General features: G+C 41.8%; 1 protein-coding gene across 3 annotated transcripts in view; it reads right to left on the bottom strand.

Moving 5' to 3' along the window:
- Window positions 1-20,285: 20,285 nt before the first annotated feature.
- Window positions 20,286-25,642, bottom strand: part of mfn1a (mitofusin 1a) — a 28,023-nt gene continuing 22,666 nt past the window's right edge. For all 3 annotated transcript variants that reach the window (XM_029642031.2, XM_029642033.2, XM_029642032.2), the window contains exons 17-18: window positions 21,715-21,849; window positions 20,286-21,556 (exon numbers count right to left, since the gene is read on the bottom strand). In XM_029642031.2, coding sequence (XP_029497891.1) covers window positions 21,487-21,556; window positions 21,715-21,849 — 205 coding nt within the window. In that variant the 3' untranslated portion in view covers window positions 20,286-21,486. The remainder of the gene's footprint in view (window positions 21,557-21,714; window positions 21,850-25,642) is intronic.

Raw genomic sequence — 25,642 nt, 5'->3', positions numbered from 1 at the left:
GGCATCCCGCTAGCAGGACAACTTCCGGTGAAACAATTCAAATTCAAATAAATAATTGTAAAAATTATGGATTATGGATATTAAACATTAAGGTACGTATAAGTGTCTTATATCGGTTGAAAGTTTAGATTCTTGTTAATCTAACTGCACTGTCCGATTTACAGTAGCTATTACAGCAAAAACATGCCATGCGATTGTTTGAGGACGGCGCCCCACATCAAAATATTTTTCTACTGGCACAGGTTTCATAAATTCACAAATACGATTAAATATTCACTTTTTGATAATCTTCCTCTGATTTGTCATCCAAAGGGTCCCAGCTATAACATGTAGTGTCATGCAGAGAAAGGAATCTGAAAATCTACCGCTAAACTTTGTTTCAACAAGTCAAAATATGTTCCTATTGACTCTTCAGATACCCTAAAATGTAATCAAACTATAATATTTCTTATGGATAGAAGTATGTTCAATAGGAAACAGGTGCGTCCTGTCTTCATGGCGCACGCAAATATGAATTTCCAAGATTGTGTCCCTGTACTAAAACTGTTATTTATTATTCGTTTTTGAAGTTACAAGCCTTAAACCTTGAACATAGACTGCTGACACTCTGTGGAAGCCATAGGAATTCCATCCAGGGAGCTAATTTCCCGTATGACATTATACTTACCATTGTAAGAGGATGGTCACTCTCAAAAACAAAATTCAGATTGGATTTTCTCCTACCATATCTATTATGTTATATTCTCCTACATTATTTTAACATTTCTACAAACTTCAAAGTGTTTTCTTTCCAATGGTACCAATTATATGCATATCCTGGCTTCAGGGCCTGAGCAACAGGCAGTTTACTTTGGGCACGTCATTCAGGCGGAAATTTAGGGAAAAAGGGGCCTAGCCCTAAGAAGTTTTTTACTATCAAAATGTCTAAGACAAACTTCAAGAGCATAACACACTTGTTGAAACCATTTAGCAAATTTGTTTATATTCCCTTATCATACTGGCGACCTCCCCACAGAGTTACCCCTTAGGGAGAAATCCAGACCGTACAACAGTCCCAATCTGGTGAGATTTGTCAAACAAGACAAAAACAACAACAACAGCAATACACTTCTTCAAAAAAAACTAGAGATGAGAAAAGCTTTCCTTCCTTTCATAGGCAGACATGTAAAGAAACAAATTAGCATATTTACCAAAAGCCCCAGGGGAATAATTAAAAACAACACTGTCTGTTAAATCAAAAATAACCAAATTAGAATAACAAATCAAATTAGAATTACAACTCTTGATAACTCCATAAGGAAATAAGTATATCCCATAAGGTAATGGTAAAATAGACTAGAGACAGGTATTCCTCATTCTTCAGGGCAGCTCCCTCTCTCCTTCTCGTGTTCCGAATTACTACTGCTAAATTATAAACTTCTCCCTAATTTTTAGTGTTTACATAGCCCATTTAAATCTCACCCAATGGCTTCAGCCTTTCTAGTGAGGGTGATCGGGCCTCAGCAGGGAGCCAAATCAGAGGTCATTCAACCCCATTATGTGTTTTCTTTATTTTTCTTTCCCTGTACCTCAGAAACCATTTAAAACACTTCCATCATTCTGTGTACCCAGTTTACAACCAAATAAAAAGACACCACACAATAAATCAAACATGGTATTAACACGACTTAACAAATAATCCTAACCGGTGAGTTGTGTGCGCCTGTGCTGGTAAAACGTATGGCAAAACAAACAAACCAATGGTCAGGCCTTACTTATTTGGGAGCTCCCTCTATGGCCAGATCCGATAATTTTATAAAACTGCAGAATTTCACTAACCACTTTCGCAAGGCAACAGCCTCGGGAAACAGTTCAAAGGGAGTGAAATGAACATTTTATTTGTTTCCATTTTGCTATCTTAATCAGTTCAAACAATTCAAATGAGAAATTCTTATTTTCCCATTAACTTACTATACCAGTTGAACAAAACGTTTTAAATTACAATCAAAACAAACATGATCATTTCTGTTCACAGGGAGGCCACTTCAATTACTTGTGACGCATCTTGCCTTTCATCAATTCTATTAATATATTTCGGAATAAGGTGTCTCACGATATTAAAACCCCTAGGATTTTCCTGAGTTGCATTGTTCCTACTCGATCATGTGTAATTTGCTTCGTAACTTCTGAAATCGAAAACCCCCAAATATGTTATCTTGTTTCGCTGGTTCCCATATGATGCCTTTTGGCCCTGCTCTACCAAATAGTTTACTAATGAGGTGATATCTGGCATATGAGTTTCAAATTCACTACATATTGTATCAACACAGAACCCTCAAATTCACACCATTTAGCGATTGTTTAAATGTGGGGTGATACAAGTTAGACTATTTTCAGAACATAATTTGTTCTCTCGCCCATATATACAGCCAATTTGAATATGTTTCCTAATATCCACTGTTTTTGATTCTCGCAAGGATTATCCAAGCTCAAAATCAGTTCCACACCCATCGCCATGTAAAATAATCTGGGTATTGTTGCTGGTCCCATGTTCAAAGACATGGGTAGTAGTCACATTGCTTTCGATTCTGCCTGTTTCCCCACTAAATATAATACTTTTCCTGTCATTAATTTAACCAATTTCAAGCTCTATTTCCTGTACATCCACTTTTCCAATGACACTATGCTTTTTTCACTACCCCTGCAATATCCATTTTGATAACAGGTTTCAAACCTGCCATCAAAGCAGACGTACATATTCTTACAATGTACTCACATACCCAAGCTGTGTTCGAATACCAATACTAATATAGCGTATTGTCACGCCTTGACCTTAGAGCTTTTCATGTCTCTATTTTGGTTTGGTCAGGGTGTGATTTGGGTGGGCATTCTATGTTCCTTTTTCTAGGTTTTGTATTTCTTTGTTTTGGCCAGGTATGGTTCTCAATCAGAGACAGCTGACTATCGTTGCTCTGATTGGGAACCATACTTAGGTAGAATTTTCCCACATATGATTTGTGGGTAATTGTTTTCTTTTTAGTGTTTTGCACCTGACAGGACTGTTTCGGTTTCGTTTATTCACTTTGTTATTTTTGTTTCGTGTTCAGTTCAAATAAAAATACACTTACCATGCCTTTGGTCCGATTCCTCTTCTTCAGACGACGACTCCCGTGACACGTATACTACAGACTTAATGAGTATATACTTCATACTATAAGTTTAGTATACTGCCAGAGCCGTCAACCAGCCTGAGCTATCTCTCAGTCCTGGGCTACCTCTCAGTCTTGATCTACCCCTCAGTCCTGAGCTACCCCTCGGTCATGAGCTACTCTTCAGTCCTGAGCTATCCCTCAGTCCTTAGCTACCCCTCAGTCCGGAACTACCTCAGTCCGGAGCTGCCCCTCAGTCCAGTGGGGCCCTTTGTTAGGGTTCCTAGGCCAAGGTCAGCAGCGAGGGTCACCACTCAAAGGAGAGAGGGAAAAAGAAGTACACAAGGGAAATATACATTTGGGTGAATTTGTCAGCTATGCTATTCTAACCCTAGCCTTGCCTCAAACTTCCGCTCTTATGGGTCAGACTATAATGATGTAATTACATGGGGGGTGATCTCTGGAGATTCTCTGCGTGGACCGTTACATTGTTCGATGACGCACTTCTCCTGCGCACCTCGTTGCTCGTCCTCCCGGTGTCCGTGTCCCTTTTGGCTTAGGAGTCTGTCCCCTCCCCCCTTTCTACCCTTGGGTCAGAAGTGGGCGAAACCGCCTTTAGGGCAATTCTCTGGGCGTTAATGAGGCAAAGGGCTAGATTTTTCTCAAATCCCATTTTAGACAACTAACTTAAAATTGAATCTTCCCCAAAACATTCTCTTTGATTTGGATATTTTCCATACAACGTACAATGTATAAACATTAGACATATATATATACTTGGAAAACCCTTCACATTACAATGTTTTTGTAATAACGTCATCTATTAACCTTTAATAACAGAACAAAAATGACATACATTTTCATAGTCCATCTATCGTCATGACCACCATTGTTGCTGACGGAAACCATTGTTCTAAAGTCCCTTTATTTCATGTTTACCTCTTGCTCCTACCTGACACGCAGGCGTCCCATCTAGACATCTGGAAATGCAAATGCGCTACGCTAAATGCTAATAGTACTATTTAAAACTTAAACGTTTATTAAAATACACATGCAGGGTAGTGAATTAAAGCTACACTCGTTGTGAATCCAGGCAACAAGTCAGATTTTTAAAATGCTTTTCGGCGAAAGCATGAGAAGCTATTATCTGATAGCATGTAACACCCCAAAAGACCTGCAGGGGACGTAAACAAAATAATTAGCATAGTCGGAGCTACACAAAACGCACAAATAAAATATAAAACATTCATTACCTTTGACCATCTTCTTTGTTGGCACTCCTAGATGTCCCATAAACATCACTATTGGGTCTTTTTTTCGATTAAATCGGTCCATATATAGCCTAGATATCGATCTATGAAGACTGTGTGATCAAGGAAAAAAATAGCGTTTCATAACGTAACGTCATTTTTTTAAATTAAAAAAGTCGACGATAAACTTTCACAAAACACTTCGAAATACTTTTGTAATGCAACTTTAGGTATTAGTAAACGTTAATAAGCGATCAAATTGATCACGAGGCGATGTATATTCTATAGCTGTCCGTCTGGAAATAATGTCCGGGTAAATCTCAACCAAAATATCAGGTCGGAGACCGGAAGAACTGCGCTGCCTTGCGTCTGTTTGACCAAGAAACAAATAGTAGGCAAATGACAAGACTCTAGACATCGTGTGGAAGCTGTAGGTATTGCAACCTCGGCCCCATTAAATGTGGTTCACCTTTATCAATGGGTTCAAGTCGCGCATGGATATATTTTTCCATTTTCAGTGATCAGATTTTCTTGCACTTTTCGATGAAACGCACGTTCTGTTATAGTCACAGGCGTGATTTAACCAGTTTTATAAACATCTGAGTGTTTTCTATCCACACATACTAATCATATGCATATACTATATTCCTGGCATGAGTAGCAGGGCGCTGAAATGTTGTGCGATTTTTAACAGAATGTTCGAAAAAGTAGGGGGTAGGAGTAACAGGCCTCTTACAGCTACCCCCCCTTCTTTCAATTTCCACCAAATCTAACTGCCTTTAGCCCAGGCCCAGAAGCAAGGATATGCATATTCTTGGTACCATTTGAAGAAAACAGTCTGAGGTTGGGGAAATTTAAATGTATTATTTAACCAGGTAGGCTAGTTGAGAACAAGTTCTCATTTACAATTGCGACCTGGCCAAGATAAAGCAAAGTAGTTCGACACATACAACAACACAGAGTTACACATGGAGTAAAACAAACATACAGTCAATAATACAGTTGAAACAAGTCTATATACAATGTGAGCAAATGAGGTGAGATAAGGGAGGTAAAGACAAAAAAAAAGGCCATGGTGGCAAAGTAAATACAATATAGCACTGGAAGAATAAAACACTGGAAGAATGTCCAAAGTAGAAATAAAAATAATGGGGTGTGAATGTGAATTGAATGTAGGAGAATATAACACAATAGATCTGGTTTAGATAATACAATGAAAAAAACATGTTTTTTTATTTTTTATTGTTGTATCATCATCTTTAAAATGAACAAGATAAAACAAACATTCAGATAGGATCATGTGGACAACTTCAGTGAAAAGCATAAGAGGGCAACAGTACTTGTGCAAAGTTTCAGAATGATAACTTCCAAAATGAGTGTGCTACATGACATTTATCGTGAAGTCACCCAGGTGTCCCACACAAGTAGCCCAAATGTACCCAAGTGGCCAAATTGGTGAAGGTATACATTTTGAAACAAATAACTATATACAAAATACCAAAATGGTATTCTAACACCCCCCCCCACCCAAAAGAAAATGGAAAAGAAAATATGGAGAAAAAAAATCTGAAGAAAAAAATGTATACATTTACAAAATAACATGGGTAACTATTTCAATATTTGGAAGACCATCAGTCCTCTATCAAATCAAATGTATTTATATAGCCCTTCGTACATCAGCTAATATCTCAAAGTATTGTACAGAAACCCAGCCTAAAACCCCAAACAGCAAGCAATGCAGGTGTAGAAGCAAGGAGGCTAGGAAAAACTCCAGAACCTAGGAAGAAACCTAGAGAGGAACCAGGCTATGAGGGGTGGCCAGTCCTCTTCTGGCTGTGCCGGGTGGAGATTATAACAGAACATGGCCGAGATTTTCAAACATTCATAGACGATCCAAAAAACTCGTGACACAAGGAAAATGGCGGACGGAAGACAGGGTGGTGCGGCAGGTGCCGCTTCTCATTCGAATGCTGTGTTTTATCTCCAGTACTCTGCCATGATTGTCAGTTATGTAGCTGCTCTACTGATAATCTCAGTGCGTCCTTGCTGGGATGACACAATCAGTCTACTACCAGAGAATATCAACACCAAACACCGTTCTGCGGGAGCGGACAGTACACAGCATACCATAATGTTCTGAATAATGGCCAAGTCTACCTCGCTCCTTATTCTACTGAACCGCTTAGGCGTAACAAACACAAGTCCAACATTTATCGGAAACTGTTAAACTACCTGTTCATTACCCTCCTGCTCTCCGGGGATGTACAACTCAATCCTGGGCCCAATATCACCGAGCCAGTGATACGCATCGGAGTGGAGAGCGGTGGATGGCCTCATCCACTGGTCGTCGCCGCTGTGGAGGTGAGTGCTATGGTCCTATGGTTTCTCTCGACTCACCCGGCTCCAGGATATATTTTGACTCTTCCAACATACCAGAGTCGCTATATGCGATCCCTGACTCTGCTTCTGGTACGCAAGCTATTTTAATTAGTTCCCCGCATCCAGTGCAGGCGGGAGGGATTGTTAATTGCGCTACCGAACTGCCCCTAATCAAAACGAAACAAAACGGCCTAAACCCAGCCGTCAGAAAACACAGAAAATTTAACTTTTTTCAATGTGTCAATCACTCTCGAGTCATCTGGGACCCACGAGCTAAGCCCAAGGGACTACTAGGGGGGCACTTGAACATTCGTAGTGTCATTCCAAAAAGTGATCAAATTCAACATCTACTCACAGACTCCAACCTTGACTTTCTCTGCCTCTCAGAGACATGGCTCCATAAACACTCTCCATGTGCTGCTTTGATTGTGCCTGGCTACAATGTTTTCAGGAGAGACAGGATTGAAGGAAGAGGAGGGGGTGTGATGATTTACATTAAAGAACATATCCGATGTAAACAAATTGAGTGGTCATGTGATAATGAACTAGAATGTATCGGCCTGAACGTTACACTGTCTCCCCAAATGTCTTTTACCCTCATTGGAATGTATAGGCCACCTTCCACCAAAAGTGTGTTTTTTGATCAGTTTAATACCATGCTTAGGGAATGTGATTTTGGGAAAGAGGTCATCTTAATGGGAGATTTTAACATTAATTATGAAGACAAGTGTTGTAGGAAAACTCTCAAACGGATCACTAATACCTTTGACCTTACACAGCTAGTTAAAGGGCCAACCAGGGTGACTTGTTGCTCTAAAACACAGATTGATTTGGTGTTCAGTAATAAACCAGAGAGAGTGACTAAATCATTCAATATGGTTACTGGGCTGTCTGATCATAATCTGACACTTATAGCCAGAAAGCTGTCTAAGAGCAGGTTTAACCTCTCTACTGTTAGAAAGCCGGATCAACTCAGAATACCTAAGAGTGAAAAAGCAATTAAGGGAATAAACTGGAATGATCTCTTGTCCTATACAGACGTGGAAGCTGATAGTCAGGTTTTTCTATCCACAATCCAGACTACAATAAATGGCTTCCTAAAGAAAATCAAATCCAAACCTGGCCAAAAGAGCACTCTTCCTTGGCTAAATGGAGAAATCTGGAAATTGATGAAAGAACGAGATTATGCTCTAAAAATAGCCCTAAAATCTAAATTAGAGCATGACAGACGTAGGTTTACCATGTTGAGAAATAAGGTGATGAAAGAAATCAGACAGGCCAAGGCAAACTTTTTTATTAAAATAATTGGTGAAGCAAAGGGAAATTCTAAATTGATATGGGAGAATCTAAAAAAGTTAACAGGTAAAGACCATAGTAACACTGCAAAAAGACTAGAAATCATGGTGAATAACAATCTAACACAGGATGCAGTCGAAATAGCAATAGCCTTCAATTCCTACTTTATTGACTCTGTCAGGGAACTGACACAGAACCCCTCCACTGGTTTCTTGGGCTCAGTGCTAGTGAATGACACTCAACCTGTCTTCATCATAAGGGAGGTTTCTGAGTCAAAGGTGAACAAGGTGATTAGCTCACTAAAGAACTCTAAAGCCAAAGATGTGTTTGGGATGGACTCTACCTTTCTTAAAAACTACAAAGAGTCACTCATTGGCCCCATTACTAAGGTCACCAACACATCTATTGGTCTCGGTGTGTTTCCAAGGGTATGGAAGTCGGCCATAATTAACGGCCATCTTTAAATCAGGTGACCCTGCTGACGTGAGTAACTACAGGCCCATTAGTATACTACCTGTGGTGTCAAAGGTTGTTGAAAAGTGTGTAGCAGAACAACTGATTGCCCACCTCAACAACAGCCCCTTCACATTACACTCCATGCAGTTTGGCTTCAGAGCGAAACACTCCACAGAAACGGCCAACTGCTTTCTTCTGGAAAATGTGAAGTCCAAGATGGACAAAGGGGGTGCTGTTGGGGCTGTGTTTCTGGACCTAGGGAAGGCTTTTGATACTGTTAACCATGAGATTCTCATCACAAAATTGTCCAAGTTCAACTTTTCCCCGGATGTCTTGAGATGGATGAAATCATACCTTGAAGGCAGAACTCAGTGTGTCAGAGTGAGCAATGAGCTGTCGCCCACTCGTAGCTATGATGTGGGCGTGCCCCAAGGGTCAATACTGGGGCCCCTCCTGTTCAGCCTGTACATTAATGATCTGCCTTCTGTCTGTACTGGGTCTGAAGTTCAAATGTATGCAGATGATACAGTGATATATGTGCATGCAAAGAGCAAACAACAAGCTGCACAAGAACTCACCACTGTAATGGTCCAGGTTACAAAGTGGCTCACTGACTCGTGTTTGCATCTCAATGTGAAAAAAACTGTTTGCATGTTCTTCACAAAGAGGGCAACAGATGCTACTGAGCCAGATGTCTATGTGTCAGGGGAGAAGCTCCAGGTGGTATCCGATTTTAAGTACCTTGGCATCACACTTGATTCCAACCTCTCTTTTAAAAAGCATGTGAAAAAGGTAATTCAAATAACCAAATTCAACCTAGCTAATTTCCGATTTATACGAAATTGTTTGACTACAGAGGTAGCAAAACTGTACTTCGAAACTATGATACTCCCCCACTTAACATACTGCTTGACTAGTTGGGCCCAAGCTTGCTGTACAACATTAAAACCTATTCAGTCTGTCTACAAACAGGCTCTCAAAGTGCTTGATAGGAAGCCCAATAGCCATCATCATTGTCACATCCTTAGAAAGCATGAGCTCTTGAGTTGGGAAAATCTTGTGCAATACACCGACGCATGTCTTGTATTCAAGATCCTTAATGGCCTGGCTCCCCCTCCACTCAATATTTTTGTTAAACAGAAAACCCATATGGGTTAGACATATGGACATATGGCAGCAGATCCACAAGGTCTGCCATGAGAGGTGACTGTATAGTTCCCCTAAGGAAAAGCACCTTTAGTAAATCTGCATTCTCTGTGAGAGCTTCCCATGTCTGGAATACACTGCCATCAGACACACATAACTGCACCACATATCACACTTTCACAAAATGCTTGAAGACATGGCTAAAGGTCAATCAGATTTGTGAACATGGTCCCTAGCTGTGTGTTGCCGCTTTCCATGTTGTCTGTTGTCTGTAGCTTGTGAGGTGTGGAAACACTTTGTTGCTTTTATGAATTTTGTCTTGCTGCTTTTTGTTCTGTCTGTATGCTACGTCTTGCTTGTCTTATGTTGCTCTGTCTGTATGCTATGTCTTCTTGTCCTATGTTGCTATGTCTTGCTTGTTCTATGTTGCTATTGTCTATATTGTAATTGTTTTTAATAACCTGCCCAGGGACTGCGGTTGAAAATTAGCCGGCTGGCTAAAACCGGCACTTTTACTGAAACGTTGATTAATGTGCACTGTCCCTGTAAAAATAAAAAATAAACTCAAACTCAAACCAGCAGGGTCAGACACTAATAATCACAGTGGTTGTAGAGGGTGCAACAGGACATCACCCCAAGAGTAAATATGAACAGTTTAGGGATCCATAGTCGCAGGCAGAACAGTTGAAACTGGAACAGCAGCAAGGCCAGGTGGACTGGGGACAGAAAGGACTCATCATGCCAGGTAGTCCTGGCGCATGGTCCTAGGTCCCCCGAGAGAGAGAATGAAGGAGAGAATTAGAGAGAGCATACTTAAATTCATACAGGACACCGGATAAGACAGGAGAAGTACTCCAGATATAACAAACTGACCCTAGCACCCTGACACATAAACTACTACAGCATAAAAACTGGAGGCTGAGACAGGAGGGGTCAGGAGACCTTGTGGCCCCATATGATGAGACCCCCGGACAGGGCCAAACAGGAAGGATATAACCCCACCCAATTTGCCAAAGCTCTACACAATATTGTGCTGCTGATGCCAGGTGCCATAGCAGTCTCTTTCTGCTGTAAAGCAGAGGGTCACCAAGCATGTGGTGCAGGTGATGGGGGACTTCATCTTGCAAACAACATAGCGACGACTCCATGCTGTGCCCTTTTGGCCCTTAGGCACATCCATGCCTGCACAAATATATTTGGGCAGATGAACACTTGTGGCAGGAGCAGAAGGGACAGAGGTAGAGTGGCCAGAACGTGGTGCAGTGGTGCTGTAGCCAGCAAGCTCCTTGATGAGCAGCTCTCTGAAGGCTTTCTGTGAGAGGAAGGGCTTTCCACAGCTCTTAGCCATTTCCTTGTGTAGGATGAATGCATTCACCACAGCAATGTCGATGAAATGATAGAAGGTCTTGTACCATTTCATCGTCTTATGGAGAACATTGTATTAGCCTTTCAGCGAATCTGATAGGTCCACACCTCCCATGCTCTTGTTGTAGTCCTTTTAAAAAAAATTTACCTTTATTTTACTAGGCAAGTCAGTTAAGAACAAATTCTTATTTTCAATGACGGCCTAGGAACAGTGGGTTAACTGCCTGTTCAGGGGCAGAACGACAGATTTTGTACCTTGTCAGCTCGGGGATTTGAACTTGCAACCTTTCGGTTACTAGTCCAATGCTCTAACCACTAGGCTACCCTGCCACCCCGCAGTTGGAATGGGGACATTTTTGGTGGTCCATGCCCCGGCACTGTCCTTCACACGTCTGACGACATGATCCCCACTGAAGGACTTGTGGATTGTTATGCACATCACCACCTCTCTGGTATCCATCCACTTTACAAACAGCAGGCCATCTTCACGGATCCATCGCATGGTCCCCTGCTCAGCCTGCTTAGGCATGTCGTTCACCTTCGTCTTCGGGAACCCTGTTGGTACGAATGGTGCCACAAGTCCACACTTCCCGCTTCCTAAGGTCTGCAAACAGGGTAGGGCTTCTGTAGAAGTTACCCACAAACAGTTTGTAGCCCTTCCCTAGCTGTTGAAAATCCAATAGCTCCATTACAGAGTCATTGCTAAGTCCCTTACCGGTAGTAAGGGAACACCCCCCTGAAAAGGACAAAAATGAATGGGAAGTCATTGGCACTGGACAAACCATATACACGGTGTCTAATACCACTCAATTCGGTTGATTGCAATGCGGACGTTCTCACTAACCATATGACTAATGTCAAAATGTTCCCTTAAGATATGCAACACTGTTCTTCCCCTCATAGACAAAAAATTTGCATGTGTAGGCACACACAGAATCAGCCAACACAAACAGCTTGTAACCCCACTTGGTTGGTTTGTTCCTCATGTATTTTTTGAGGCCAATTCTGGCATTTGAGGCTACCATCCTCTCATCTATTGGCACATTCTGGGCTGGCTGAAAGTAAGTTTTGCAGGCCTCAACAATGTTGTAGTAGAGAGGTTTTATTTTGCACAGTCTATCAAACGTTGCTGTGCTTCTCTTCTTGCCAGTCGCTTCATCAACCTTTGGGTTACTGATGTGAAGCGCCTGTGAGAGAACCAGAAACCTTTTGCAGGACATAACAGTCATGGGGAAAGGCAGTTGGTAGAGAGATGATGTTTTCCAGTAGTCCCTCAGGCTTTTCAGTGAAAGGTAGCAGAGAAAGTCTGACATGGATATGGGCTTCCATGCTACCTGTTTGCCTGCTTGCTTCTTCTCCCCATACTTATTCGTGTTAGACACGAGCGAATCGACAACGGATTGGGTGAAAAACAGCTGAAAAAGCTGAAGGGGGCTGTAAGTTGCGGTCATGTTCACCTGAGGTCCATGCTTCCTTTTCGGCCTAAATGTTGGTTGAGGTGGCTCCACATCATCTTCTAGGAAAGTGTGCCAATGCCCTTCTGTCCCTTTGTTAGCATGTGGCACACTTCCCCTCCTCCGCTTCTTTGTCAGTGCCTTCCCACCTCTAGATGGCCCGGGAGGTATGGAGCCGGAGACAACAGGTGTCCGGCTGGATGAACCAGCTTCAGTGGACACCTTGGAGTCAGTGTCACTGTGAAAGAAAATGTTCAGTTAGAATAGTTTCACATATGAGCCCTGTAACAACAGGTATAATAAACATATATAAAGTGCTGTTTCATTTCACTTTGGCCATTGTTGTGGGCCTGCCTCAAATAGGCTATTTCATGTGGGGGTGGGGTGGAGTGGCAGACACATGCATCTCGACCATGCTCCCTCTAATCTATAATATGTAGACTGAGAGGAGGAAGCATGGTCGCTGTGTTGCGATGTGTGGGTTTGCTGTTACATTCTACTCCATTCCATTTATATATATATATATCTATATATACACACACAAACATAGGCTATGGGTCATTCACATACATACAAACATACTCCCACCCACAATGCACAGCCAATGTGTACTTTACACATTTCATTACATTTTTATATATTGCAAATAAAAATAAATAAAAAATCACAAATCACAAATAATATTTTATATTATTCATTTCAAACAACGGAATTAGCATGAGAAGAACTTACCAGTCCAAAGCAATGTCCTCTCTGTTGAAAAAATATGCTTCCATTTTGGAGTCATAGCTATGGTCTCTAACTGAATCGTCTTCCAAAAGAAGATCTGTTTCACTATCACGATCAATTTCCTCTATAATGTTGTCTACATTCGTATATCTAGTCTTAGATTTAGCTTTCCCTGACTTATTCGCCATGATGTTCGATATATAAACAGCTGAAGATGCGCGTTACCGAAATAGTGCTGTGTGAGGCTTTTTTGTCGTAATAGGTCCTGTCACCTTCTGCACTTCTTTCCAACTGTCCTTGAGCATACGCAAAGGTAGTCTGGAGATGGTTCCGCAGGTCGGTCACGTATTGATGAGCCGTGTAGGCGGTGGCTGCGGTGACATCTCCTGGTTGGTACAGGAGATGCAGTGGAAGCGTCATTTGCTGTCCCGTCATCATCTCGAAGGGTGTTATTCCTGTAGACCTGTTGCGTGTGGCTCTGATTGCCATCAGTACCAATGGGAGTTTAAGGTCCCAGTCTTTGTGGTTGGCTGCCACATACTTCCTCAATATTCTGACAATTGTTTTGTTGCTCCTTTCTACCCTGCCCGAGCTCCTAGGGTGGTATGCGATGTGGAGTTTAGCTTTGACTCCCAGAAGCCTCCACAGTTCGGTCATTACAGCTGCCGAAAAGTGGGTTCCTCTGTCGCTGTCCACGGTTTCTCCTGGAAGGCCGAAACAACTGGTTTCCGCTGTGTCTTTGGTTGCCTGTAGGCATTCCACCCACTTTGTGAATGCGCAAGTCACTGTTGAGGAGATACTCGTTGCCTCTGGCTGACCTGGCAACTGGGCCGACCCAGTCGATCTGGATCGAGCTCCAGGGGTAAGACACGCCCTTGCGTTGCAGGGGTGCTCTGTGAAGTAGCTTGGAGGGTTGAAACTGGCAGCAAACTAGACACCCCCTCACATATTGGGCCACATCTTGTTCCATGTGAGGCCAGTAAGCCACCTGTCGCATGTAGCCTTGACCCCCCTATGGCCTCCACATGGCTCGTCGTGGGCATGGGCTATCATTATCCCCCTCTGTGTTTTAGGAACTACCCACCTTCGAGCGGTGTCGGTTTCTGAAACATACACCAACCAGTAGGTCATCTACAAGTGTGAGGTGCTGTTTAGTTGCGTACAGAGAACGCAAGTCGTGTGAACCTGCCAAAGCCAGTTCGGACACTGGGTGGTTGACATGATCCGACAGGAACGCCATCAAAGTGGCGAGGGACTCATCTTGGTGTTGCATTGCTACCAGATCGCTATTCAGGAATGAATGCGTTAGCAACACATTATGTTCATGCGAACACGTTTTCTGTGGTGCTACATGGCTACGCATTACCACAGACACCATAGCTTCCTCAGTGTTTTTTGCGTCTCGAGCATCAAACACCCAAGGGGTGACGTGAATTGCACCGGATTTCGCCATGCTGTCGGCATGGTTGTTGCCAAGTTTGTCACAACCAGGTGATTTGGAGTATCCCTTGACTTTCTTCCAATACACCTGTATGTCGTGTTTGGTGATGAGGTCATCACAAGCTATGATGAGCTCTTTGTTTTTCACCTCTTTACCACTTGAAGTAGTCATGTGCTTTTGTTTCCAAAACGGCAAGTGGCATAAGGTGAGTCTTGCGTAGGTTGAGTCGGTGCAGATCGCCAGTTCTGACAATTCGTGTTTCACCGCCGTTTGCAGGGTGGTTAGCACGCCAGCCACTTCTGCAAGCTGGCTGGTCTTGTTGCCAAGCTGAAATTTAAGTGGTTTGCACGGAATGTTGTTGTGCCATACCAATCCCACACCAGCTTGCAAGTGGTCTAGATTGCGGTAAGAACAGCCATCTACAAATGCCATCGGCATTTCAAGACACACGTTCTCTTCGGGAGTGGTGCGGAAAAGGTTTCATCGTCATCACAGCGTTGACACATCGCCAAAGCACTGCCCAAAAGCAGGTTTTTCGCTCTTGTGTAGTTGATTACTACATCATGGCTCTGCAGCGTCATAAGCAAAGCCGCTACCCTACTGTTGTGTACAGCACCCTCACGGATTCGTTGGCTTTTCAGAAACGTCACAGGTTGGTGACATGTTTCTATGATCACCTTTTGTCCGCCGACATAACTGGTGATGTGTTTGATTGCCCAGACTGTCGACAGCAGCGCTTTTTCGCAGTCTGAGTATTTGTGTTCAGCAGGGTTGAGTGTTTTGCTCGTATTTTTGGTACAACCCAGCGCTAAGGCAGTGCTCTGAGAAACCGACTTCCAAAAATAATGTCTTGTCTTTGTTGGGGTATACCAGGCAGGGTTGGTTTTGCAAAGCTGGTTTTTCAAGGAAGCCACAGCTTCGTTGTGAGTGACATCCCAGACGAATGGGGTGTCTTTCTGAAGAAGGCAAGTCAACGGTTTCGACAAGTCCCAGCGCTAAGGCAGTGCTCTGAGAAACCGACTTCCAAAAATAATGTCTTGTCTTTGTTGGGGTATACCAGGCAGGGTTGGTTTTGCAAAGCTGGTTTTTCACTCCATCCCAGACGAAGCTGAAGAAGGCAAGCACCTCGTGAGATCAGACCCAAGTTTGTAGATGTTTTGATGTTGCGGACTGCTTGGATTCGGTTAGACTGTGGCAGGATGCCCTCGGTACCCACCAGAAGCCCCCGTAGTTTGCCTTGGTCCTGCACCATTGTCCTTTCATGATGGCCAACTTAGCCCCTGCAGTCCCGAGTTGCGTGAGAACGTGGTCCATTTCATTGAGGTGGTGTGACCAAGTCTCACTTCTCATGAGAACGTCGTCCACATAGATTATCGTCCCCCTAGAGGCTGCATCTGGCATTGCCTTGTGCAGGAAGATGTTGAACTCTGAGGGGGAGTTCGCATACCCGAATGGGCAACAATTGAACGTGAAGAGCTTGTTCGAGAAAGAGAAAGCCAACTTGTGTTGGTCACGAGGGTCGACTGTCATGGTCCAGAAACCATTAGCCAAGAAGTACTTGGCGTTTGCTACCTTTGGCAACTCTTGGTCTAGCTGTGTCAATGGCCAACGAGACAACGGAACCAGTTTGTTGAGTTCTCTATAGTCAACGGTAAGACGCCATTTACCCATTGGTTTTAGAACGGGCCACACGGGAGCGCTGTGCGTACTGTTACATTCCCTGATTATCCGTTTAGCTAATAAGGAATCGATAATCTCTTGTACCGCTGCGTATGCTGCGAGCCGGATTTTGTATTGTCTAACAAACGTAGGAGTTTCTCCGCGTGGCGTAGGAATACGCACCACATGGATACCCGTAACCCTGTTGACCAGATCTCGCTGTGTTTGTTAATTCTTAGAACTACCCCTCCCGGATCCGGGAGAATTGTCATCAACTACACTAATTAGCATAACGCAACGGACAAAAATCTTACTAGAAAATATTCATATTCATGAAATCACAAGTCAAATATAGTGAAACACAGCTTAGCCTTTTGTTAATCACCCTGTCATCTCAGATTTTGAAATTATGCTTTACAGCCAAAGCAAAACAAGCATTTGTGTAAGTTTATCGATAGCCTAGCATAGCATTATGTCCAGCTAGCAGCAGGAAGCTTGGTCACGAAATTCAGAAAAACAATCAAATTAAATAATTTACCTTTGATGAGCTTTGGAAGTCTTCACTCACGAGACTCCCAGTTAGACAGCAAATGTTCATTTTGTTCCATAAAGATTATTTTTATAGCCGAAATACCTCCGTTTCTTGTCCACGTTTTGTTGAGAAATCCACCGGAAATTGCGGTCACGACAACGCCGAAAGAAATTACAAATTAGATCTATAATATCGACAGAAACATGGCAAACGATTTTTATAATCAATCCTCAAGGTGTTTTTCAAATATCTATTCAATAATATATCAACCGGGACATTTGGCTTCTCAGTAGGAGCGAGAGGAACACTGGCCGCCTTTGTCTATTACGCACAAATCACTCTGAGAGCCACCGCCTGACCACTGATGCAATGTTGTCGTTCACGGTCATTTTTCTAAATAAAAGCCTGAAACTATGTCTAGTGACTGTAGACACATTAGGGAAGCCATAGAAAAAGGAATCTGGATGATATCCCTTTCAATGTTCAATAAGGATGCATAGGAACGCAGAGGTTTCAAAATAAGAGTCACTTCCTGATTGGATTTTTCTCAGGCTTTCTCCTGCAATATCAGTTCTGTCATACTCACAGACAATATTTTTACAGTTTAGGAAACTTTAGAGTGTTTTCTATCCCAAGCTGTCAATTATATGCATATTCTAGCATCTGGTCCTGACAAAATAGCCTGTTTACTTTGGGAACATTATAATACTGCCCCCTAGTCACAAAAGGTTAACTGATCGTATTTGGTCTGCAGCTTTTGGAATAGAGAATTATTGCTTTGAGTGGTTTCATTCACAACCGTTTGCAGGGCATCAAGTTGCTCACCCAGGTTTCTAGCTAGGGTACATTTGGGTACGTTTTTCATCCAAACATCAAAATACTGCCCCCTACACTCAACAGGTTAAATAAAGGTGAAATAAAAAAAATAAAAAAAATTGAAGAGCAATTTGGGTAAAGTTCCTTGCTCATGGGTACATCAACAGATTTTTTTCTCAGCTCTGAACCAGCGACATTTCAGTTACTGGCCCAACGCTCTTAACCACTAGGCTACCCGTGATGGTGTAATATGGGTCATTCCATCAATGGATACACACCATTTGGGTCCTGTAATTTAGTCAAAGTGCCAATTAAAGAAACAGGATTGACGATTTCATCTGAAATCAGCAATAAATCCCATCAACCTTCTGAATAAACCAAAATATAGGCCTACCCAGTGATGCGCGGATCTGGTTGCCACATTAGTTTCCATTGTAAATTATGTCACTAAAACGACTTTGGTAAATAGGCCCACTGTACCTTTCAACGTACTGTCATGTATCTGCTTATGTCCATTGAATACATATCATTAAAATATCCCCCTTTTTATATATCCCCCTTGTCACAAGGGGAATGGAATCTTGATTTGTGCAACAGGGAGGGGCAATTGAATGCAAGCTTCAGCATTTTTTTGTCTATCTATGGGTAACAGGGTTGACTATTTATGCATGACACGCTCAGTTTTTTCTTTTGAAAATAAATATTTAAAAAGGAAGATTTCACCATATTAAAACGAGAGTTCAGTTCACGTAACAGGGTTGACCTTAAAATTAGGGACAAATGTAAATGAATCACTAATTACATTAAATAAATAATAATCTTCAGAAATTACTTTGTCAAAGCAACAAAATAACTAGGGCTTTACAATGATTCTGAAAACTTGGGGTTAAGTGGGTTAAAATCTTAATAGAGGTCGGGAAAATATAACATGGAACAAAAGAAAGTCTGATTTATTGAATTTTCCATGTGGTTTATACACTGAGTCTACAAAACATTAAGAACAACGTCCTAATATTGAGATGCACCCCCCCCTTTTGCCCTCATAACAGCCTCAATTCATTGGAGCATGGGCTCTACAAGGTGTCAAAAGCATTCCACGGGGATGCTGGCCCATGTTGTGTTTCCCCCAGTTGACTGGTTGTCCTTTGGGTGGTGGACCATTCTTTATACACACAGGAAACTGTTGAGTGTGAAAAACCCATCAGTTATTGACACAAAGTGGTGTGCCTGGCACCTACTACCATACCCTGTTCAAATGTACTTCAATCTTTTGTCTTGCACATTCACCCTCTGAATGACACACATACACAACCCATGTCTCAATTGTCTCAAGGCTTAAAAATCCTTCTTTAGCCTGTCTCCTCCCCTTCATCTTTACTGATTGAAGTCGATTTAACAAGTGACCTCAATAAGGGATCATAACTTTCCCCTGGTCAGTCTATGTTCATAATGTTTTGTTCACTCAGTGTATTAAAGGGCACTTCATTAAATATAGCAGGCGTTTAAAATTCAACACTGGTGCAACATTTTTACTTAAAATATTTGAAAAAATATTAGGCACAATATTCATGTAACGACCCGTATATTGCCTCCCGTCAAACAATATTTCCACCTTGGTGTGGCAAATCCTCAACAGGCAAGAAACACAGACCCAAGAAATATCTGGCCAGATTTATTGCACTTAGTAGATATGAAGTAACTAAGTCTGTTTATTCATATCTTCACTTGAGTGAAGATGAAAAGCACAGTCATGAATAAACAGTGTCTCTCTAATATACTAAATGTAATGTGCAGAGTTTCAAAAAATGCAAGTACAATACATTTGAGTTTACTTGGTACAAAGGTGACAAAACTGGTTGTAGAACTTAGCAGCAAAATGAACCGTATACCATATATTTATCCTATTATTTTGCTAAAGTGTGTCAACACTAACATTATTTTTGAGCTGGAAAATAACTGATGTTTGTAAAGCTGAAGAAGAGATTCATTTCAAACTCAGTAGCCTGAACTACAAATACTGTACAATATGAGTGAAAAACTACTACTGACTTAGATCATAAGAAGTCAAAACAGGTCCCATCTGTAAAACAAAAGTGGCTTCATGGCAATACTGTATGGTGTGTGCAGAGCCCGTAGCCTAGCGGTAACACCACAGGCTCTAGATACATATACTCCCTCTCCCCACCGCAGACCGGGGTTCATTCTTCACTCTAAGGGCTCGATTCAATCCGTAATGCCAAAGTTCAGTGCTATAGCGCAATTCAAATTTAAAGGCAATTTTCCCGTATTCGCAGAGACAGCATTCATGGTAAATGCTGCGTATGTCGGCTCAATTGGAAATGACCTCATAGCGAACTATAGCGCTGATTGAATCTAGCCCTAAAACGTCAAATGAGACCTAAAACTTCATACTGTTACTCCCATCTCTCTGTATACCCCTCTGTCATTTCACAACTGTCTAAATAAAATACTGTATGGCACTATGCCTGTTGTTTTACTGAATCAGCTTGGCCCTGTATAGTGTATTCGGAAAGTATTCAAACCACTTGACTTTTTCCACATTTTGTTACGTTACAGCTTATTCTAAAATGGATTCAATACCCCCCCCCCCATAAATCTACACACAATACCCCACAATGATTAAGTGAAAACAGGTTTTTAGACATTTTTGCAAATGTATTAAAAATTAAAAGAACCAATCAGACTGGCCTGCCAAACTGAGCACTCAGGGGAGAAGGGACTTGGTCAGGGAGGTGACCAAGAACCCGATGGTCACTCTGACAGACCTCCAGAGTTCCTCTGTGAAGATGGCAGAATCTTCCAGAAGGACAACCATCTCTGCAACACTCTACCAATCAGGCCTTTATGGTAGAGTGGCTAGACGGAATCCACTACTCAGTAAAAGGCACATGACAGCCCACTTGAGTTTGCCAAAAGGCACCTAAAGGCCTCTCAGACCATGAGAAACAAGATTCTCTGGTCTGATGTAACCAAGATATAACTCTTTGGCCTGAATGCTGTGTGGATGTTTTTTCAGTGGCAGGGAGTATGAGATTAGTCAGGATCGAGGGAAATATGAACAGAGCAAAGTACAGAGAGATCCTTGATGAAAACCTGCCCCAGAGCGCCCAGGACCTCAGACTAAGGGGAAGTTTCACCTTCCAACATGACAACAACCCTAAGCACACAGCCAAGACAACGCAGGAGTGGCTTCGGACAAGTCTCTGAATGTCCTTGAATGGCCCAGGCAGAGCCCAGACTTGAACCAAATCGAACATCTCTGGAGAAACCAGAAAATAGCTGTGCAGCTACACTCCCACTCCCACTTGAGAGGATCAGCAGAGAAAAATGGGGGAAACTCCCAAAATACAGGTGTCGCTGCCAAAGGTGCTTCAACAAAGTACTGAGTAAAGGGTCTGATATTTCAGTTTTCATTGTTTTTCATAAATGTGCAAACATTTCTAAAAACCTGTTTTTGCTTTGTCGTTATGGGGTATTGTGTGTAGATTGATGATGAAATGAAAACAATAATACATTTTAGAATAAGTCTGTGACATAAGAAAATGTGGAAAAAGTCAAGGGGTCTGAATACATTCCGAATGCACTGTACCTGTGTGAGATGTGCCCCATGCAATAACACATGCAATGACACATCCAGATGCTATCTAGCTAGAACATTTGGTTCCTTGGAAGTTGTGGGAATGTCTGTTTTTGGTTTTAAATTGGTTCTTGGAAATTGAGTAGTTTTTGTATAGAATGATCATGGTACCACAGACCATTTCAGAACCAGTTCCATTGAACACCTCAATGTATCTCCTTGTGAGGATCTGTTCACTCAGCACTGATTCTGCAGATACTGGGCAGAGAATGCCTCCAGCTGAGACTCCAGATCTGTGGCTCTGTGTCTGTAGGAAACAGAAGAGATGTATCACTCTGTTATTTTCTAACTTTTCATGTCAGTAGTTTGTATTGAAGTGTGTGTGTGTACAATGTGTTCAGAGAGCCCTACTATCAGACATTAAAAAGCTGAGATGAACAATGCAAGGCAGAGTGGCTATTCGACCTGAGAGTCTTGGAGCGTCGCTGGACGTTCTCCAGTCTCTGGATCCTGCCACTCAGCAGTCGAATGTGCCCCTCCAGCTCCACCTCGCTCAGGTCAACCCGCTGGCACAGACGGGCAAAGGTCGTTGCCAACTCCCTGCCACAACCAAAAGGTCACGTTAGGAGGGCATGAGAGCTGGAAAATACACATACAGTACTGTACATGTAACAGCATAGCTTCAGAGACCCTTATCACCCACAAAGCAACATTCTAACCAATAGCTCTACAAAAAACATGGTCTTGGTTGAGCAAGGGTGACACGAACTCTAGGTCAAATAGAGGGTGACATCACTTGGAAGATTGTCACTACTAGCGCACAGCTAATTAGCGAGTGATTCCACATTAAGGCTACATAGGATACACATGACAGTATAACTGTAAAATAACCACAGTTAATAGCAAAATGACTGCACTGTATAAAGCTGTAGTAACCCTGCAGTTACAATAGATTCTGTATTTCTTTAGACACAGTAGTGGAACTGCAATGTACTGCATTGTAACTGCAATTATTTTTGTAAGGTTAGTACTCTACTCACCATACACTAGTGCTGAGCTTTTTGAGGTCAATTTGGTTTCGGTTCGATTATAAATAATCACGGTTTTCGATTTCGTTTATAAAAAAATATAAATAAACGCACTATGCATTCTGTGGGTTGAATGCTCTAACAACACAGAGAAAAAGTCCCATGATGGTAGTGTCTGCCCATTACAGCTTATCACTTATTAACCATCATTTATTCACATTACTTGAATCAAATATTTCAGTTGTGTATATTACATTTGTTTTATTTGATGACTATTATTTAATTTCAAGTCATCATCTCATCTCGATAAAGCTGCTGCCTATGCTGCCTGACAAAATCACTATTTTACTAGTTCTTAAAAAGTAAATAAGGCAGACTTTTATGACTGCTGAATACCAACTATCAATAATTTTGATCATGTATTTTCAGGTAGAAATACCTTGCGAAGCAACTGCTTTCTAACCCTCTCGATTGCGCATTCTTCTGTCTCTTCTCTCCCTCTCTGTGTCTACCCCACACTAACCTAACTTAACAGGTGTAAAATAAACACACAGACCAGACAAGTAGGTGTGCAATGGATTATGGTCATTTTAGTTCATTACCATGTTTTCTGCGCTAAACTATGTAGAATATTAGCCAGTTGGCAACTACAACTCCCTAATACATCGCACAGTTCAGGCTTGATCTGATTTATCTCTAGAACAGTGGTCACCAACCGGTCGATGGAGATCTGTAAAAAAAACTAACTATAAGACGTGTGTTCATATTTGATTTATTTGTCTCAAGTTGTTGGTGGTAGGTGCACCCAATTCAACTGCCCTGCGTGTCGGATAGGCGATGTGTTCCAATTTTGAACCATTTCATATGTCTGAAGGTAGGGGGTAGCAAATCAAGTGGACTACAGGCCTACCACTTGTCAATCGGATGGCTCTTGTTTGCAGTAACATAGCAGGTATATAAAAAAAGCTACTGCAAAGTTGATATGTGTGATTTCAAAGCTTTTAAAACCATGAATAGAGAGAGAAAGAGCTGCTGTTTTTATGAGTTCCTGTTTAAGTTTACGCAACACTGTCAACACCTTCTAAAGGGAGAGCGGAGGGACCTCGAAAGGCACAACATAAAATGTTGAAATATCATTTTTTTAAAAATTCTGAGAATAACCACAAATGCAAGGCAATTCAAGCAAAACTAATATGTGACTCGTTTCAGGAAACTAGGCGTATGTCACGCGTCACTACTTCACAGGAGAGGCATTTTAACATAAACCTTAAAAAGAAATCTAAAACCATTTTTGACAGAAATGCATTCTGGAACATGTGAACTTTCATGTGCCTCAACAACGAACTTGTATGCCATCTGTAAATACGAATACAATTGTTAAATTACGAGCCTAGTTGGTTGAGCTGTGGAAAAAGCCAGGAACCTTCCCAATAGCCATGATTGTCTGAGATAATGGATTGGCTGGACATGCCAAGAGAGGAGTTTGGATTGGTCTGCCATATAGCATGCTTCTGTCTATAACATGAGCTGGTCAGTACGTGTAGGTAATCCTTTCTAACTTGGATCCTTTCTAACTTGGCTTTATTGAAAGATCACATAGTAGAACTGAAAAACTGTTGCTCTCCACTTTCTGGAGGACCGAGATTTGAAATCAGTGGAATGACCGGTGGAATTAGAGTATGATAGCTTTTCATTTGAAGTTAAAGCGTAGTGTTAGCTAGCTAGCTAACGTTAGCTGGCTGGCTCGCTAGCTAACGTTACGTGTATGATCTGTGTAGTAATATTATTAGTATCTCAGAGCCATTTGCATTGCTAGTTATAGCCTAATGTTAGCTACCTGCAGATTTAAGCAGGGTAGTAACGTTATGAGTTGGGATTATGGTTCATTGTTTAGCTAGCTAGATTCTGACATGTTTGATGTCAGACGGCAACAGAATGTTCATGATGTCACTGCGACAACTGTCAATAGACGTAGTATAAACCAGCCTTTAGTCTTGAAATCTTTGGCTGTTTATTACATGGCCTCACATGTGAATCCTTAAAGAGATGGGTGGGGTCAAGGCTAAAGAGGGTGTGAACGATGCTGAATGGTTGTAGACAAAGAAGCGCTCTCTAGTAGGTTAACCAAAACATTCAAGGGCCTTTTTCTCACAAATGAGGTTACAAGTTTATCAACTTTCAAAGCAGAATTACTTTCCCATTGTTCCTCAACTGTAGTGTATAATATGCCATTTTCTAGCTCTCAGTCTCTACATATACATCTAATGTAAAAAAAAAAACACAATTTCAAATGATGCTACATAAGACCGAATCGAGCCAGTCGGTCACATACAGTGGTTCCTCCTTTAAAAGTTGTGACACACCTTGCGGGCTGCTGTAGCATTCTGTGGCAAGTTATCTAATTGTCAGACATTTTTGCTGTTAATGCAAGTTATTGCTAATTTGACGACCAGAGGGCGTCTTTGAGAAGCATTTGATAGTCTTCCAAATTGCAGGCACGCGGGAGACCAGGGTTCTATTCCCCGACAGGGAGGAAGGAGTAGGCTGTCCTTGTAAATAAGAATTTGTTCTCAACTGATTCTATATGTGTTATTTCATAGTTGTGATGTCTTCACTATTATTCTACAATGTAGAAAATAGTAAAAATATAGAAAAATCCTGGAATGAGTAGGTGTGTCCAAATTTTTGATTGGTACTTGCTTAATTAATTAGATTAATTTTATGGTGTTTCTATTCTATGAAAAATGGAAAAACCCTCTGGGTTAATTCAGACCGTTTCACTCTAGGAGCGCACACTGGACGTTCGGGCTGAGGAGTAGGATTGGTTTGAGCCTTACAACAGCAGTCAAGCACCCAAGCTAACATTGGCTAGCTTGATCGCTACTTCCAGACACAAATGACACCACTCTGACCATTGTACTCACCCTAGCTGGTTAGGCAGTTTGTGTTAACCAGAGTGTTGGTGACTAACTGTGCTGCTGGAAACAATTTAATTGCAAGTTTCCTGACACCAGCTATATTCAAAGGGTATTGAGCGCTCGTGAATTCATTATTCTGCGCTCTGCTACACTCAGATGAGAGTGCTTTGAAATCGAAGTAGATAGCCAGAGCGAATTTACGAAAGCACCCGAATGTCTATTGAGAACGCATAACGACTACGCCATTTAGCTAAGCTAAGAATGACGGGAATAATCAAGTCTATAAACGGTGGGTAGTTAGCCTATAGTTAATATACTCTCAAGTTTGATGTGTAACTAGCTAAAATACCACTAGCTAGCTGACATAACGGTACATACTGCTGTAATGATATGCTATGTGGTTTGTAAGGACAGCGTAGCAAACAAATTGTCAGCCAACATAATGTG

This window comes from Oncorhynchus nerka, linkage group LG9b (genome assembly GCF_034236695.1).
Source record: "Oncorhynchus nerka isolate Pitt River linkage group LG9b, Oner_Uvic_2.0, whole genome shotgun sequence".
In the NCBI taxonomy this organism is placed as follows: Eukaryota; Metazoa; Chordata; class Actinopteri; order Salmoniformes; family Salmonidae; genus Oncorhynchus; species Oncorhynchus nerka.
This window is presented reverse-complemented; position numbering and strand designations above follow the sequence as displayed.